The sequence below is a fragment of the Lutra lutra genome, chromosome 15, assembly GCF_902655055.1.
Source record: "Lutra lutra chromosome 15, mLutLut1.2, whole genome shotgun sequence".
In the NCBI taxonomy this organism is placed as follows: domain Eukaryota; kingdom Metazoa; phylum Chordata; class Mammalia; order Carnivora; family Mustelidae; genus Lutra; species Lutra lutra.
In genome coordinates, this window is record NC_062292.1 from 65,175,151 (window position 1) to 65,187,362 (window position 12,212).

The 12,212-nt window shown below is 56.7% G+C and overlaps 1 protein-coding gene across 11 annotated transcripts in view; it reads left to right on the forward strand.

Annotated features, from left to right (window-relative positions):
• The window catches only part of DCAF8 (DDB1 and CUL4 associated factor 8), a 42,951-nt gene extending 31,095 nt beyond the window's left edge, over nucleotides 1-11,856 (forward strand). For all 11 annotated transcript variants that reach the window (XM_047705471.1, XM_047705462.1, XM_047705473.1 and 8 more), the window contains 7 exons: nucleotides 2,294-2,366; nucleotides 2,841-2,898; nucleotides 3,409-3,516; nucleotides 5,029-5,159; nucleotides 8,690-8,809; nucleotides 9,201-9,317; nucleotides 9,930-11,856. In XM_047705471.1, the coding sequence (XP_047561427.1) occupies nucleotides 2,294-2,366; nucleotides 2,841-2,898; nucleotides 3,409-3,516; nucleotides 5,029-5,159; nucleotides 8,690-8,809; nucleotides 9,201-9,317; nucleotides 9,930-10,046 (724 nt within the window). In that variant the 3' untranslated portion in view covers nucleotides 10,047-11,856. The remainder of the gene's footprint in view (nucleotides 1-2,293; nucleotides 2,367-2,840; nucleotides 2,899-3,408; nucleotides 3,517-5,028; nucleotides 5,160-8,689; nucleotides 8,810-9,200; nucleotides 9,318-9,929) is intronic.
• The last annotated feature ends 356 nt before the right edge of the window (nucleotides 11,857-12,212 follow it).

Below are 12,212 nucleotides of genomic sequence, written 5' to 3' on the forward strand. Positions count from 1 at the left end.
TCAAGTTTGCCAACCCCCAGTCTAGCGTCCTATCTAGAGTGTAGTAGGTTCTTCTTAAATAGTTAGGGAAGAGAGGGGAAGGAAGGTAAGGGTTTGCTCAGAAAGAGGAAGAGCAGAGAGCCTTCCATACCGAGGAACACTGAATGGGCCATACACCAAAATATTGAATACTTAAATGTGTTTTACTAATTTGCTGACTTAGAGAGTTTACGGTGGCTTAGTGATATTTAAGAGCTGTTGATTAGGCTTTGTTTACATCAGATGATCAGCTGCTGTGTTTGCTGAGGAGGAGTACTTGTAGCAGTCTTCTGTTTGTCTTTTCTTTTTTCGGGGTTCACTTAGCAAACATTTCTGGACAATTCTCTTAATGTAGGACGTTAAGCAGGAAGTTGTGGGGAACACAGGCATCTGTTGATTCGTTCCTCCATTCCTTCCGCGCTACTGAGCACTCTAGTGCTAGCCCGCAGCTAAATAGACAGACTTCGCCTTTGAGGAACATTCTGGAGAAACAGGTATATTAAGGATAAAAATTTTTAAGTACATGCCCAGGATTACTCCACTGCTAAGCAGCAGAGTCAGTGTTTGACCTCAGACTCCTTAAACCCGGGAGAAACCACTTCTCCATGCTGTTCTTTGTCACAGAGGAAATTCTCAAACCAAACGGGACATGAGGATCGCGGGTAGAGGGGCCGGACGGGCCGGTGCGGGTAGAGGTAGGACGCAGGCTGTGACACGTGACACAGTGTGTTCGAGGAAGCCTCGCTCTTTTCTGCTTGTTCTCGTATAATGTACAGGTTCTTGGAGAAGAGGTGGAGAGTCCTAAGAGATGGAATTTGGACTTTATTTAGAAGAAAAATACAGAATCACTGGAGAGATTTTAAGCGGGAAGTTTGCATAAAATGTTGCATTTTAGAATAATTCCGGCAACAGCATGAGCAAGGAAGTCAGTTAGAGGGATACTACAAATTACCTAGGCCAAACCTCCCTCTGCGTCATGGTTTCCCTGTAGAGTCAGAGGAGAACTTCAGACCAAAGATCCCGGGGAGTGTCAGCGTTGAAAAGAGAAAGACCGACAAGCTCGTGAACGCCGGGGAGGGGTGGTTGGTCACCGCCCGGATGGTGTCAAGAGGAGAGGGAGAGGCCCAGAGAGTGGCCTGTGGGTGGAGGCTGTCGGGCCACCGGTCACTCGAGCCAGGGAGGCCTCACCAGCGGGTTGAGGGCCCAAGCTAGATCGTAATGGATTGAGAAGGGAACAGGAAACGACGCGACAACACTGAACGCAGGTTGCTTTTTTCAGTAGTTTGACTGTGAGAGGGAAGGACAGAAAAAGCAATAGTGGAAAGTCAGGAGAGGGAGGGAGGGTGTTTAGGAAATGGGCAGACAGGCACAAGGGAGAGGTCGAGGACTGGACTTGGCGAAGCCGGTCCTCGGAGGGCGGGGAAGCACAGCTGTGGAGAGGAGCGCCGAGATGGGGGGGAAGCACACCGGCTGAGGCTTGTTCCTGCCGTATGCCCAGCACCTGACAGGATACCTGGCTGATGACATCTGTCCTAGGTGTTGGGATGAAGGGTCAGAGTTTGGATCACAGAGATGAGGAGTGGTGACAGTGGTTGGATGGGAATGAAGGCAGGAGGAAAGAAGTCTTGAGGAGATCCTGGGCGTGGGCTGGGGGGTGTAATCGTCACCGTGAGGAGCGAGAGGGTGAATGGGCCAAGTTAGAGGCCACGACAGGCTTGAAGACCCACGGACTTCTAGAAGCCTGGCCTCTGTAGCAGTAAAGGCTGTTGGGGAATTTTCAGTGGAAATAAACAGCGATTAAAAGCTGAGAGGAGAGAGAAGCCACTTGTTTCATGTGATTCAGGGTTCCGCTTGAACTGGGGAGTGTCTGGATGAGAGTCAGGATTCGGAAAGGGCTGGGAGAGGAGGGCCTTCTGGGAAGAGTGGGAGCCGGGATCCCGGTGCGGTGACGTCCTTTATCTGTCCTGACGTCCAGCTCCCGGCTCTTCCTGCCCTGCTTTGCAGTTCTCCAAGGGATCAGTTTGTAAGTTTTGGGGTTTTTTTTTAGATTTTTTTTTTTTTTTTTTTTTTTTTTGACAGAGAACGAGAGAGAGTGAGAGAGAGCACAAGCAGGGGGAAAAGGAGAGGGACAAGCGGGCTCCCCACTGAGCAGGGAGCCCATTGTGGGCTCCTGGGACCCTGGGATCCAGACCTGAGCAGATGCTTAATGACTGAGCCACCCAGGTGCCCCAGGCGTTCGTTAAATTTTAACATTTTATTGTTTCTTCCGTTACAGGATTTACGACCAGCGAAAAATCGATGAGAACGAGAACAATGGCGTGCTCAAGAAATTCTGTCCTCATCACCTGGTAAGATTCACGAGGGGCCAGTGGTTCCCAGCTTTCCTAACTCAAGCCCAGGGCTGTCCCCAGAATCGTTGGCATGGAGTTGCTTGGACTTTCGAGTCCGTTCCCTGGATTTGAGTCCCGGCTCCGCCACTTAGCAGCTTTGCGATCTTGGGCGGTCGCTTTACCTCTGTTAGCCTAGGTTTTCTTGGTCACAGAGTGTAGAGGTAAAGGTCATCGTCTTGCCCCGTGATGGTAAGGCTGGAGGACAGAGTGTGTCTGTCACATGGCTCGCACACAGAAAACCACCAGCAGGAAGCCCTCTCCCCTGAGCTGGCCACGTTTCACTCGTTGTACTCCCGTCTCTGCCTCTCTCTCTCTCTCTCTCTCACTCTCTGGGAGAAGATAGAGGGGAGTTTGAAGGAAAACCTGTCTCCTGAAGGCGGTGTAACGAGTGGCGGGGGTGAGGCGTCAGTCAGTATCTGCTCCTTATTGCAGGTGAACAGTGAGTCCAAAGCAAACATCACCTGTCTTGTGTACAGCCACGACGGCACAGGTACGTGAGCAGGGCCCAGCTCCTAGGCTGGCACGCCCCCTCTGTCTAGGGAGCTGCGGAGCCCGCGGGCCGTGTGCCCTCCAGCGCTCACCGCTGTGCTCTGGCTCCCCCGGAGCCGCCGGGGCCTGGCTGCCGACGCCCAGCACGCAGCGGGAGGCTGTCGCAGGCGAGCCTCGAGAGGCCGGCGCCGCCCGCAGAAAGCCACAGATGAGGCTCGCAGTGCCCGTCCCGAAGCCCAGGCTCCTTCCTGAGCAGGTGCTTGTGCCTGTGGCTCATTCCTGCCTTAGCGGGTGTGACGTTCCTGAGCTTCCTGCCGCCCCTGGGCCGGCGGCATGTTCTCGGTCTGCCCCGGACGCCTGACCTGCCTGCCGCTCCAGCGGAGCGAGATGGGCGCTCTGGCGGGGTGTTAGGAGGGGGTGCTCCTGGCGAGAAGCTGCACCCCAGCCCCCACTCCTGGTCCCAGCTCTGTTTCAGCCTTTGCCTTCACTGCTGTGTGCTTGTTCTTGGCAGAGCTCCTGGCCAGCTACAACGACGAAGACATTTACCTCTTCAACTCCGCTCACAGCGATGGGGCCCAGTACGTGAAGAGATACAAGGGCCACCGGAATAACGCCACAGGTAAACTCGTCCCCCTAGCGGCCGGGGTTGGCCGAGGGACTGCAGCGTGTCGTTCCGGCTGCACAGACAGGACGGGGCTGCCTGTCAGGGCCGTGAGAGGGTGTCCCTCATCAGGCTGGAGCTTCCGTGGCGTGCTGTGCTCAAGCACAGAGCCCCGCAGCCTCTCTCGCTGCAGGGCTGGGGCCTCAGTCAGGCCTAAGAAGACGTGAGTGAACGTGTTTTTCTCAAGATCTCAGGTCTCGGGGCACCTGGGTGGCTCAGTGGGTTAAGCCTCTGCCTTCAGCTCCGGTCATGATCCCAGGGTTCTGGGTTCGAGCCTCACATTGGGCTCTCTGCTCGGCAGGGAGCCTGCTTCCTTCTCTCTCTCTCTCTGCCCGCCTATCTGCCTACTTGTGATCTCTGTCAAGTAAATAAATAAATAAAATCTTTAAAAAAAAAAATCTCAGGTAACCTCAGGCTTAACAGGCTGTTAGGGAGTCTGGGAGAGCCCTCCTCAGTCTGGGGCACTGAATTGCCTGAAACCCCGGGGTCGGGAGGAGTGAGGAGCTTCTGGCTCTAGGGCGGAGGGGGCAACAAGTCTTCAGAACGAGACAGGGACGGAGGCCTGGTGCCAGGGCCTCATCCCCAGGCTGCGGCGAAGAGGGGCCGTCTGTGTTGTGTTCGTGGTCGCTGAGCTCGGCGGCGCCACGGAGTCACCTGCCGGTCTTTTAAGGCCTGGCTTCTGTCCCCAGACATTCTGGTTTAATTGGGATTGGGTGCAGCTTGATAGGGGTCTTTTTAAAAGCTCCCTGTGTGCCGCTAGCAATCGGAAGAGCTGTGGTGGCTACTGCTCCTTGTCCTCACCACCCCTAACAGGTACCTGTCGTAAGTTTGACTTGGGGAGAGCAGTGACTTGTCCTTTTTCTTCTGAGCTGGTGAGGCGAGCCGGGAACCAGTGCTTGGAATGTAGTCCACAGGCAGAGAGATGCTGAGTGCAGTCCCGTGACCGCCATGGTGCCACTTCACTTAGTCATTTCAGGGGCCAGAGCCATGTCCTTGAGAGTCTCGGTAGCAGGCACAGTTCCCGTGCCTCTGACGGGCAGCGGCGGCCTAGCCCGCCCTCATTCTCAGGCCTGCTGGCAGCCCAAGAAGCCCAGGGTGATCCTCAGGCATAGGACAGGGCTGCCTGGGCGTGGGCAGAGCTGGGGTGACTCAGCCTGGGACAAGTAAGGCATTAGTGAGGCTGGAGGTGCTCCACAGGGCGGAGACCACGGGGACCGAGGCTGCTGCTGGGGGACTGCAGCCCCTCAGCCCCGTGGAGCCCTGCGGGGGATCGGAAATCCTTTCTGGGACTGGTGTGATTTTTGGCCTCTAATATACTCACAGTCCCTTGATTTGTTCTGTGAAAGTGAAAGGACTTCTTTGGCTCTTAGCTGACTTGGAGTTTGTGAATAACTCAAGTCCCTATGAGGTAAATATATACAGGCCCAATGCCCACTCTCCAGTGGTTTCTTCCCTCCTTTATCATTTCAGTAAAAGGCGTCAATTTCTATGGCCCCAAGAGTGAGTTTGTGGTGAGCGGCAGTGACTGCGGGCACATCTTCCTCTGGGAGAAGTCATCGTGCCAGATCGTCCAGTTCATGGAGGGGGACAAGGGAGGCGTGGTGAGTATGCCGCACTGGGCTGCCGGGCTCCCTGCTCTCCCGCCTGGAAGGTAGGTCCCAGCAGGCCCGCGGCGCTCTGGCTCCGTGGCTCCGTGGCTCCACGATGCCGCGGCTCGGGTCTGGCCGGCACAGTGGCGGCAGGGTCGTCCGGCGCTGCCGAGGTTTTGGTGGGATCTTGTCTCCCTTTTTCTGTCTTCTGCCCCTCTAAAGCATGGTTTATTGAGGAGAGAAAGGAATCTTCGGAGAGAACCTCTCGCTTGAATGAGGGATCTCGAGGCAGACATCTTTTCTAAAAGAAAAGCGCTGGAGTTTGGGGCGCTCTGTCCTGCACTGAGCCAGAGACACTTGTGTGGCTCATGCCTCGTCCCCCAAGGGGCGCGAAGTAGTGATCTTGACTAGATCCTGGGTCAACGGATATAAGCCAGGAGGACCTAATAGGGACAGAGCAAACACCCAAAACAATTTTTAAAAATTTTTTAGAATTTTTATTTACTTATTTTTAGATAATGACTGAGCAGCCTGCTATGCCTGTCCTTTGACTTGCAGACCGCCTTCCCAGAGGCAGGGCAGAAAAGCAGCACGGGGACCCTGATGGCGGGGTGAAGCGTGGTCTGCTTCTATGGTGCATCTAGCTAACCATATATTTCTTTCCATTTTGAGACCCAGAGTTAGGAAGGGGTCGAGTGGCTTCCTAGAGTAAGGTTCTCGGACGGCAGAAGAGAGGCGGTGCGGCAGACCGCGTCGTGCCGATCGCCCTAGGCAGGCTGGTGCAGGGCCTCTGGGGAGCGGCCGAGCTGGCTCGGCTTCTCTCCCACTTCGTTCCTTCTGCGCTCCGTGGGGCTGCAGAGAGCCCAGCCTTCTGTCCGTAGGCTCATCCTGAGAGCGCAGAAGAATTCAGAATGGTTCGTTGCTGTCGCACTGCTTTTCCTTGTTTGTCTCTTGCCCTGGTGTGAAATCATTTCAGGTTGTTTTCTGGTTTTGTCTAAATTTGGGGGACCTGGGGCCAGGACAGATCCAAGGCTTCCACGGCCTGCACGTACGTGGAGAGGGGTCCCGAGCTGGAAGGTGTGTCTCACGGTTGCCTGCTTCATGTCCTGCTCTCCCCTAGGTCCTCTTCTGTCATCTGCAGTGGCCACACTAAAACACCGGAGTCCTGATGAGAGTTCTGCAGTAGGCGTGTAGTCAGAAGGAAGTCACAAGGGGCCATGAAACCTTTCTAGATCCTAAACTGTCTTGCGTTCCGTTCCAGAGAGACAGAGGGCTGTGTGCCCTCCCGCAGGCCAGCCCTTGTCCGTTCCCCCAGCCCACTCCGCAGGCCGGCTCGGGGTTTGGCGAGGTGTCCAGGCGCTCAGGTGGGGCGGGCACCTGCACGGGATGGGTGGGCCCCAGGCCTGGATTGAGTGGTCCCGAGAGTGAGAGTTAGACTGCGCCCCGAAACAAGGTTCCCAGCTGGGGAGCTTGATGACCTGTGTGCCCTCGCTTGGCCCCTCTGTTCTTTGGGCCTGACTTGCCTGCAGTGGGTCACCAGGCACCGGCCTACGAAGCAGGCAGAGAGCAGCTCATCATGACGTAGAATTTTAGAACCAGAAGGGGTCTTAGGACATTCTTGTCTGCCTTGCCCAGGTTTCTTAAGTCTGGTTTTGGCTCAAACTCTAGTCCTTTCTTTGTTCCCATTCAGGGACGGATGGGGGGATGATGTTGGAGGACAGTCCTTAGTCTCCCAAAGCACTTCGCTGCCCCTTCCCATCCCTGCGTCGCTCAGTCCGGTCCTCTTAAGGCTGGAGCTCTTCGCTCTGCTCAGGCATGTTACTGACCGGGTAAGTCCTGGCGCTCAGACGGGCCTGGTCCAGAAGCTCTCTGCCAGCGCCCCCGGCAGGCTCCAGCCCAGGTACTGTGTGCTCCTTGTACTCCTCTCGCCCTTGGCTCTGCCCTCAGTTTTGCCCTCAGTCTTAAGTCCCAAGGAATTTCTCCTCTGTGCGCTCTGATTTTACTGACCTGCTCAAGCAGAGGTTAGGTCCGAATAGAGCGGAGCAGAGGCTTATCAAGAGGTGGATGGAGGAGCTCAGGTTGGCGTGTGTGAGTGGTCATGCATCTTTCGATCATATTCTCAGGCAGTGGCGCCCTGTCTAGTGCCTCCTCGCGCTGCACAGGCCGGAGGCTCTTCCCCACTGCCCAAGAGAGCTCCCACACAAACTGGGGATCCCCATGGGGAATGAGAGAAGGAGAAGAGAAGTAGGATTTCTGCTTTATTCTTAGGCTCAGGCTTTAGCTTCAGTTTTTTTCTGGAGCATTTTTATTTACTTGTCAAATGGGAGAACGAAGAAGGTTGGAAGTCTGGGTCCGTTTTATTTCCAATACTGGCTCCCGTTTCCCCTCAGCTGCCCCTGCTGCGTGTGCAGGCCCGGAGGAGGCTGGTCCGGAGAGACCTGAAAGATGAAGGAGGCTTTCTGCCAGGGGTTGTTTTCTTGGCCTACAGGGCAGCTGCAGGGCGGGACGGGATGGGATGGGGGGTGGGTGAGGAGCGGCTGGAACCACACCCTCTTCCTTCTGGGCCCTTTCCTATCTATCCCTCATCTGACTCAAACCCCGAAAATGCTTTGGCAGCTCGACCTGGGACCAGCTCTACCAGAGGCCCTGGGCGCTGCCCGCCCTGCCCTGTCCCACCCCGCCCCACCCTGCCCTGCCGTTTGGAAGGTGATGTTTCCAAGTTGGACAGCAGGGGGCATGGGTGCCTCCAGACGGAAGGAGGCTGTCTAAGCCAGAAGCCGGCCTGTCTGTGGGAGAACATCTCCCCTGCTTCGTGACGGTACCCAGATGTGGCTGATGCGGACACCATGGGTGTGGGAAGCTCTCTTCCTGCGTTGTGCCACGCTTGAGCTGAGCCTGTCGGGCTTTCGGGGCGGACAGCAGGGTGCTGAGCCCCGGGGCGCACAGGGTTCTCCAGCATACCTGAGCCTCCCCTACCTCCTCGCTCGCGCAGACTGCCTCTTGGCAGCCTGCGCCTCCCTCCAGTTCGAGTCCCCAGCGCCAAGTGAATGTAATCGTCCCTGGACTGTCTTCCGGGCGTTCAGCGGCAACTGTTGCTTTCTTCATTTTTAAAAATTTATTTGCCATTTCCTGAAAGCCTCTGAGAGGGCCCCCCCCACCCCCTGCCCCCCAGCCTTGGGCAAGTCGGAGCTGTGGAATCTGGAGTGGATGAGGTCATCTGGACCTCACTGCCTTTTTGTGAGGCCAGCAGTGAGCTTGGCCAGTCACCCGCCCACCCCTGGGGCTGTGTCTAGGGTGAGGCCACCCCTGCCTCTACTTAGGGAATGAGAGAGAGGCCTGGTCTTATACCCGGTCTGTGTCCAGTGGTCTGTGTCCAGTGTTTCCTCCACCCCCAGGGCCCTGGGCCCACGCTCATGACGGTGCGGCCTGCCTTCCCAGCTCTGCCTCAGCTCTGGTTGAGGAGTATGTTTGGCTCAAGGTGAGTAGTGGTTTTTAAGCCCGTTCCCATCCAGCCTGAGCCTGTGCTTTCCTTTCCTGACCAGGTGAACTGTCTCGAGCCCCACCCTCACCTGCCTGTGCTAGCAACCAGTGGCCTTGACCACGATGTCAAGATCTGGGCACCCACAGCTGAAACTTCCACCGAGCTGACAGGGCTGAAGGACGTGAGTAGCTGACCGTGCACGTTCCGCGCTGAGTCCTGCCCGGTGTGGGGAGGGGTAGCCGCTGGCTGCCTGCTCTTCAGAGGCACTGCCCGCACACCACCCCCTGCCTGGCTGCAGTTGGCGCTCGGGGAGTGGTCCCAGCGCGGGGTCCGGGCAGCTGCGGAGCGCCGGTCGTGCCGGTGGGCCGGGCGTCGGGAGGAAGAATCATTCTAGTTCAGGGCTTCCCAGCCTCCCGAGTGGGTGAGCCCGGTGCCTCCTCTCCCGGTGCGGTCTAGCTCCCCTGCAGCGGCACAGTTCGTCAGGGAGGTTTTCACGGGGATGGAGGGCCAGTCCGGGCGGCCCAGGGCTCCCGTTCATGGCCGCCCCGGCCCCGCCCCCTGTTGGGTTCCAGGTGATAAAGAAGAACAAGCGGGAGCGCGATGAAGACAGCTTGCACCACACCGACCTGTTTGACAGCCACATGCTCTGGTTCCTCATGCACCACCTGAGACAGAGACGCCACCACCGGGTAAGCGGCCGTGGGAGGTGAGCTCCAAGGGCAGTGACTCTCTCCCGGGTAAAACAGTTCGGGGCGCACTTCCTCGCTACTTTAAAAAGAGATCAGGTGGTTGGGTTGGGTGTCTGATCCGTGGTCGTCCGGCCCCACCAGAGCCCTGCTGTGGCCTTGGCAGAACCGCCAGGCAGAACGGGTGGTGTCTGCTTTCTGTCCGCCGTCGCCACGCAGGGAGTGCTGTCCTGGCGAGGGCAGAGGCCGGAGTGTGCCGGAGGAGTTGAGGAGAAGTAAGTGTCAGGCGGCCTTCTTTTCACCCGTATGCCGGGACAGGCCAAAGGCGGGGGTCGGCAGGCTCTGGCAGTTGTCATGCTGCCTGTGTTTTGCAATAAAGTTTTATTGGAACACGAGCATCCCATTCCTTCCTGTCGTCTGCGGCCGCTTCCATGCTGCGACAGCTGCGCTGCGCAGTCGCAGCGGGGTTGCGGCCCGTGACTCTCAGAGTTCTTATCTGCCCTTGAAGGAAAATTCTGCTGACCCCTGGCCTGGAGCGTCCGGAAGAGAGTTAAGACCTAACAGGCTTGTCCTCGTTCCAAGGCAGTTACTAACAGAGCCTTTCCCTTTCTACAGCGCTGGCGAGAGCCCGGGGTTGGGGCCCCAGATGCCGACTCCGAGGAGTCTCCCAGCTCCTCAGACACATCAGACGAGGACGAGGGCCCCGACCGTGTGCAGTGCATGCCGTCCTGAGGCCTTGTCGCCAGGAGGGGCGGGCTGGGGCTGCTGGCCCGATCCTGCCTGGACAGCCCTTTCCTGTGCCAGGCCCTTCCATTCAGCAGACACGCACTTTGGACTTTTTGCTTTAGATAAAAAAGAAAGACATCCCAGGAGAAAGACCAGAGGGGGAGCGAACCCGCGGAGTAGCTAAGAGTGGGAGCCACGCCCCGGGATGGGCTCCGTGGAGAGGTGCACAGGGCTCAGCAGAAATGGCCTCTCCCCAAAGCCTTGTTTTTTGGGAGGGGGGAGCCTATTTTGTTAACTGGTTTGGGGTAGGGAATGGGGTTTCCTTTTCTTTAATCTCCCTTGTTTCTGGGGTGGGGGGGTGGGGATAACGGGCTGTTCAGTACCCATGGGCCAGAGTGGGGGTGGTAGGAGTGCCACTCTCTCTCTGGTTTAGGTTTTTGGCCTTTTTCTTCTTTATTTTTTAAAAGTCTGTGACAGTTGCATTTCCCCCCCCCCCCCGAACAACCCCAACCCAGGATCTTGTTTTTTCTGGGGAGTCCTTAGAGCCCCTAACCACCCCACACTCTTCACTTTCCTTCCCACCCGTTCACCCTCTGTACTTCCCGCAGTGTTTCACACTTGAAGATAATGTGTCGATCACGCTCTTCTCTTAATCCCGTCACCCCTAACTTGGTCTGGTGAGGGGGGCTGGGGGAAGCGGGAGGAGGGGCGGAAGTGGAGGAAGGATAGAAGGACGTGTTACCTCTTCTGTTACTTTTAAAACAAAGTTGTTTGGTGGCAGCAATCTCTTTGCCCTGTCACTGTTAGAGGCCTAATTTTATATCTATAAATATATTAAAAAGCAAGTCAAACTTGGATGTATCACGTTAAAATTATTTTCAGTTTAAATACCTACATATTCTGACCGCAATAAAGGGACTGAAAAGAGAGCGCAGAAGTAACGATGTCGCGGTCGCACTGGGGTCAGCCCACCCTGTGTGTGTGGCCAGTGGAGATCAGGGCGAACCCCTTAGGTTCTTAGAGGCTCCAGAATGGAAGGAGCCTCAATTTGGCACTTCCTTGCCTCCTGCCACGGTTTTGGGGTTGGGAAAACAGGAATTTCCTTTCAGTTCTTTGCCTCAGCTCGCCTACCTCTCCTCCTGTTCTGTGGGGTCCCCAGGATGGCTCTCCCAACCAGAGGCTGGCCTGTCTTTAAAACTTGACTGAACTCGGGACTTCGGAAAGGGTGCTGTCGCTGCGGACTGTCCTACGTCCGTGACAGAGGACACGTTCATGCTAGTGTCAGCTGCTTCGTTCTTTAAGCCGCCCACCTCCCCCCAGCAGCTCCCTTCCTAGGGGAAGAGCATTGTCGCCAGAGCCCTCCTGGGCTGACCTTTACAGCCTGTCCACCTCTTGAGACCTTGCGGTCAAGGGACACGTTGAGGGTGCAGGCCGCTGGGGCTTGGACACGTGTCTCGTCGCCGGTCACGGCTCTGAAAGTCGCAGTTGCGTTCCCGCCTGTTGCTTGTGCTGCTATCTCTCTGCGCCCCATCCCGGAGCTCTGCACCCCGGGGCGGTGCGCTTCTACTAGAACTGGCCGGGAAGGAAGGGAACAGCAAAAGCATGGAATTCCCAGACACTCCTTCCTCCCGTCCCTTTTCTTAGCAACTGTCAGACCAGATGTGAGTGCCGCACTGCCACCCTGAGGTAGGCGACGTGTGGCCACAGTGGTCTGCGTTCCCACGGCTGCTGGCGTGAGGGAATGGCCTAAAAACCATGCACTCTGGAATTTGTGTATTTTCTCTCAGTAAAGCTGTTTTTTTTTTTTTCTTTCTGACCACTGTTGTGTGTGATGCGTGGCCCATTCGTTCACGGTGGGCTAGTTTTGTTCCGTCCGGTGTAGGTGCCTGGCCCTGTCCTTCCTGCAGTTGGAGGCGGCTTGGTCTGTGACAGCCACGTTGCCACGCTCGGGCTCCAGCTGGAGCTACTGTCCGTGGACGAGGCCCCAGAGCTCTGGGCTGCTTAGCGGGCGGGGAGCGGGAGGGTGGCACTAGGTGTTTTCCCGGCCTCTGTTCGAGGCCGCAGGGAGGGACCCTGGGGTATTATTTCCCTCCCCTCCCAGCCAAAGGCTCCAGAATCCTTCACAGAAAGTCTAGAATTCAGTCGGATGCAGTACAGTCAATCACCTTTATT